Source organism: Harpegnathos saltator, unplaced genomic scaffold (assembly GCF_003227715.2).
Source record: "Harpegnathos saltator strain DR-91 unplaced genomic scaffold, Hsal_v8.6 scaffold97, whole genome shotgun sequence".
In the NCBI taxonomy this organism is placed as follows: Eukaryota; Metazoa; Arthropoda; class Insecta; order Hymenoptera; family Formicidae; genus Harpegnathos; species Harpegnathos saltator.
In genome coordinates this window covers 33,974-39,617 of record NW_020230725.1, presented here as the reverse complement: position 1 = coordinate 39,617, position 5,644 = coordinate 33,974, and the positions used below count along the sequence as shown (strand labels likewise).

At 42.5% G+C, this 5,644-nt stretch overlaps 1 protein-coding gene across 1 annotated transcript; it reads left to right on the top strand.

The window, feature by feature from the left end:
* Positions 1–360: 360 nt before the first annotated feature.
* Positions 361–1,390, top strand: LOC105184175 (vicilin-like seed storage protein At2g18540). The gene is made up of 2 exons (XM_011142765.1): positions 361–1,063; positions 1,158–1,390. Exons 1-2 carry the CDS (start codon positions 361–363, stop codon positions 1,388–1,390), a joined length of 936 nt encoding a protein of 311 aa, XP_011141067.1.
* The last annotated feature ends 4,254 nt before the right edge of the window (positions 1,391–5,644 follow it).

Sequence of the window (5,644 nt, the reverse complement as noted above, 5' to 3'; positions counted from 1 at the left end):
CTAGAAGAACGGGCGTGACAGGAGGATAATAAAATAGGATAAACTAAGATGACGGAGCAGGGAAGGAAGTTGGGGGAGGAGAAGAGTAAAGGCGTAGGGACGGAAAGGGAGAGAAGGGATTGGTCAGGGAATATGATGGAAGAGATTTTGAAGAGGAAAAGGGAGAAAGAAGAAAGAGATAAGGAGGAGAGAGAGGAGGAAGGAGGACAAGAGGAACAGCAGTTTGCGTTCAAAAAGGGGAGAAGGACAATGAGATCGCTACAAAAAAGAGAGGGAGAGAAAGTGGGGTAGAAGTGGTATGATGGACGGGAATAAAGGAAGAATGGAAGAAGGAAATGAGGGAAGGGAGGAATACGGGAGATGAAGGAAGTGCTGAGAGAAGAAGTGAGAGGACAGGGAGAGGAGATAAGGAGGGAATTAGAAGACCTAAGAAAGAAAATGGAGGAAAGGGAGGTAGAATGGAGAAGAGAAAGAGAGGAATTAAGAGAAAGAATAGAAAGTCTGGAGGGAGAGGCTAGGAGAAGGAAAGAGAGTGAAACAGATGAGGTAGGAATAGAGCAAAAGGAGAAGGGAACAGAAGAAAGAATGAAGGAAGTGGAGAGAAGGATAGAAATGAGGGAAAGAGAGGAGAGAAGGAGGAATATAATAACAAGGGGCACAAAGAGAGGAGAAAGAGAAATATGGGAAAGGTTGAGGAAGATAATCAGAGAATTAGGAATAGAGATGGAAGTTAAGGAGATAAGAAAGATGGGAAGGGGAAAGGAGACAGAAACAGAGAGAAGGATAATAAGAGTGGAGAGGATAAAAGGGAAAAGAGAGATAATGAGAAGAAGGAAAGAAATAATGGAGAAGGGCATAAAAGTGGAGGACGACCTAACATGGAAAGAGAGGAAAATGAGATGGAATCTAAAAGAGATAGCAAGGGAAGAGAGGGGAAAAGGAAAAAACGTATGGGTAAAATATGGAAGGATACAGATAAGGGGGAAATGGTGGAAATGGGATGAGAAGGAGGAAAAATTAAGGGACAATGAAGAAGGAATAAGAACAGAGAAGGAGGAAGGAGGTAAGGGGGGAGGGAGAGGAGAGAAGGTTAAGGGGAGGCGGAGAGAGGGAGGAGAAGGAGAGGTTATGGAAGGTGATGTTTTGGAATGTGGCAGGGCTGTGGAATAAGGATAAGGAGTTCTGGGAGAGGATAAGGGAATGGGATGTGGTCATGATGATGGAGACATGGTTGGATGAGAAAGGATGGGAAAAACTGAGAGGGCGATTGCCGAAGGAATTCAAATGGAAGGCACAAACAGCGGAAAGGAGAAATAAAAAAGGAAGAGCGTGTGGAGGGATGTTGATGGAAATAAAGAAAGAACTAAGAATAGTAGAAGAGGAAGAGTAGGAACAGGAAAGAAGAATAAAAGGGGTGATAAGAGTGGGACGGTAAAATGGAGAATCATTGGACTATATGTGAGGGAAAATCTAAAGAAGAAAATGGAGGGGATAAAAAAATGGATGGAAAAAAGAAAAGAGGACAGCAGGACAATAATAGGGGGAGGTCTAAATGCAAGGACGGGAGAGGAAGGGGGATGGAGAGAAAGGGAGGACTGGAGAGGGAAAGGAAGAGGGAGATGCTCGAAAGACAAAAAGGTAAATAAAGAGGGAAGGAAATTGGTGCAGTTTATAAAAGGAAGGGGATGGGTAATTCTAAATGGAGGAGTGAAAGGAGATGAAGGGGGAGAATTTACATATACAGGAGGGAGGGGAGAGTCGGTAATTGGTTATGCACTGGGAAATGAAGAGGTAATAGAGGAGATAGAGAGGATAAAAATAGGGGAGGAAGTGGATTCGGACTTCAATTGCGATATGGATAAAGGGAGAACGAGAAAAGAGAAAGAAAGAAAGAGAAAAGAAAGAAAGGCATGGTAGGGGGAGATGGGACGGAGAAGGAAGAGAAAGATTCAAAAAGGAAATGGAAAGGATACAAGGGGAGCAAGGAGAAGTCGAGGAGGAGATGAGGATGGTGGAGGCAAAGATAAGGAAGGTGATAAGGAAGGAGAAAGAAGAGAAGGAAGGAGGAAGGGAGAATAGGAAGGGGTGGTGGGATGGAGAATGTAAAGAGAGGAAAAGAGAGGTGAGAAGAGAATTAAGGAGATGGAGAGGAGGAAAGAGGGGAGGAGGAGAGGCGTATAGGGAAAAGAGAAGGGATTATAAAAAGTTATGTGAGAAGAAGAAGGAAGAAGAGAGAAAGAGATGGGAGAAGGAAGCGGAAGAGGGAAAAACAGAGGGGAAAGTGTGGGAAATAGTAAGAAGAGAGAGGAGGAGAGGAAGGAAAATAAATGAACAGATAAGTATGGGGAAATGGAAGGAGCATTTCATGAGGTTGCTAGGGGGAGTAGAGAGAAGGGTAGTAAGGGGAGAAGCAAGGAGGGGGGGGGCGAAAATAGAGAGGGAAGAGATAAAAGAGGTTGAAAGAAAGGAAGGCGTTGGGGAAAGACAGGATACCAAACGAAGTATGGAAATATGGAGGGGAAGAGATGGAGAAATGGGCATGAGAGATATGTAGAAGAAGATATGGGAAGGAGAGGGATGGCCAGAGGAATGGAATGAAGGAGTAACAGTAAATAGTAAAGAAAGTAAAATAGTAAAGATAATAAAGAAAGGAAAAGGGGAGAAAGTCACAGTGCATAAGGGGATAACTCTGATGCCGGCACTGTACAAGATGTACACGGCAGTGCTAGCAGAAAGAGTGAGGGAAGAGGTAGGGGGGAAAAACTGTTATCGGGAAGTCAAGCGGGATTCAGGAAGGGGATGGGGTTAGTGAATCAAGTATACGCACTGAATTAGTTGATCAACAGACAAATAAGAAGGAAAGGAGGAAAGCTGACGGTGATGTTCGTAGATCTGAAGGCGTTCGACTAAGTGGATAGAAAGAAATTAATAGAGGCGATGAGGGAGAGAGGAGTGAGAGAAGAATTGGTAAGCAGGGTGGAGGTAATGAAGGAAACAAAAAGCAGAGTAAGAGTAGGAGAGGAGACAGGAGAAGAGTTTTGGACAGCGAGGGGAGTCAGGCAAGGATGCCCACTGAGCCTAATGCTATTCAATATATTGATAGCGGACTTAGAAGAGGAGATGCAGAACGGAAAATGGGGAGGGGTTAAGGTAGAGAGTGAGAAGGTATATACGTTGTCATATATGATGTGACGTGGCAGCCGCGGAGGCGCCCGTCACTAAAATGCGAAGCCTAGGTCACGACGCGGGGGGGGGGGGGAGAAGGAAAATTCCGTGCGGTTAATGGGGAGCCTGAGTTGACTCCTCGAAAACTCATAATAATTTAAGCGGAAGCTTTAGTGTTAAGAGCGCGCAGGTGAGATAGTCTCGCGTCAATTCAATTTTGTGCCCCCGGATCTCCCGAGTCGACCGGCAGGACCGGAGGAACAGGAGGGATTCAACGGACGTCGCTCATCGTCAGGCACGCCACGATCAGGTGATTGCTCTCTATTCTCGATTCCTATTAGGAAATTATATGTCGTCCCGAAAGAAATTATCGCTGCCGTGTTTGTTGTTAGGCAAATAACGATGACAACGCGGAAGGAGACGGAAGGAGCGAGGCGTAATTTCGCCGACCACGACCACGGCGCGTGGCCCGCTTGTCTAAGAAAACAGCGGCAAGACAGACCCAAGAAAAAGAGCGCGGGACAAAGAAGAGAAGAGAGAGAGAGAGAGAGAGAGATAGAGCACCCGTTCCGCGAATCAACAATACCGATTCGCAGGCGGATTCCCGACGTGTCGACAGAAAGAGGACCGGAAGAAGAGAGGAACCCCTCCCCTCGGCCAGGAGAGACAAAGAAAGAGAGGAGAGATTCGGTTTTTGAGAAAAGAGAAGAGATTCCGTTTGGTGCTCGAAAGAAGCCGTTTCGTTTTGGTCGCTGCCGAAAAAGGAAAAATTTCGCTTTTTCACCCCGGAAAAGAAAGATCCGATTTTCGCACGAGAGAGCTGAGTTCGTTTGTTGATTAACGCGAGCCGTTCCGTGATATCGCTCGAGAGAGAGAAAATTCGATGGTCGCTCTAGCGAGATTAGCAAGTCGTGGTTGCTTTCCGGCCAAGAGATCTTGTTTGGTGTTCCGCCCCCGGCGGAGAGACTTTGGTGTTTCGATCTCGAGGAACCCAGTGGGAGTGCATCGACCGTTGCTGATCCTACAAACAGACTAGCGTGAGCGAACCTGCGGCCGGGACCTGCGAGCGAGAGGCGAAAGCGACCTGTACGACGACCCAGAAGGATCACGCCGCCGAGAGATTCCCGTATTTGTAAGACCGATCACCTGCTAACATTTTCGGTGTTCCGTTTACGTGTCGCGTTCGTAGAAATTGTGTTGCGCAGAGCGATACCGGACCGGCGAGAAAGCGAGCGAAAGAAGCGTGTACCGTCCCGCAAAGCTATCGGAGAGCGTCGCACAATGTTGCGCAGAGCCCACTTTTATGAACAAAAATCGGCATTTGAAATCTATTTAAGATATCGACCTGCAATTTTACACACATATATTACATATTAAAAGTAATATTTTACATATAGTCGCACACCAGAATTTGAAACGATAACAACAGTGAAGGGGGAGAGATATATCAATTAAAAAGAAGTTATATTTTTGTTGTTCTTATTACTATTTATTTTGTTCTTTTTTTCTTATTATCGCATTTTTATTATTATATTACAATATTATATAATATTACTATACATAATTATAATATTTTACGTAATTGACTAAGCTCTGAGTTCTGGAAAAGTAAATGAAATAAATCTTCATTGGTTTGAGACTTTTTTAATGTTAAATTCGCTAATTGAAAAAAAATTTTTGTTTAATATAATTTGTTTAATATAATTTATATCTTCGATTTAGATTGAAGTTTTTTTTAGAAATATTAAAAGATATTGTCAAGTCAGCTAGTCAAGCTAGAGATTTCGATTTTTATTTAAAAAATAACAAATATCTATAATTAATTAAGCTATTTATTAAGCTAATAATAAATATCCAAATTATTCATATATAATAATATTATATGTTATTGTAATATTGGTAACAAAAATGTGGCAATAAGAAAAATAAATATTGATAAAAAGTAACAAGTATGACTGTTTTGAGAAGGTCTTAAAAAGAGCTACAAGAATATGTAATAAAAAATAGGTTTTATTAAAAAAAAATTAACCTCTATATGACCTTGGCACGTACATCCAAATCAAACCAATGGCATCATTTTATGTTCCTCTTGAAATCATAAAACATTTATATGAAACACTTTTTGATACAACTGGGTTTTCGAAAAAAAATCATTGCCGTCACTTAAAATGACTCAACTTATATGTGTATAAAATTTTAAACACCCTTATTTTATTTTAATTATTAGGAGTACAAATAAGTTTCCGCCGTTTCTATCAAAAATTAGGAATTTATTGTGAAAGAACGGTACATTACGTTTTATTCAAAGTATTGTCCATCACTAGCCACTACTTTTTCCCATTTTTCTGGCAGCATTCGGATACCACGTCGGAAGAACTCTTCATCTTTTGAGGCTCTCCACGAATCGACCTAATTTTTAGTATCTTCATATGATGTAAAGCGCTGCTTAGACAGGCCATGTGCCATCGACCGGAACAAG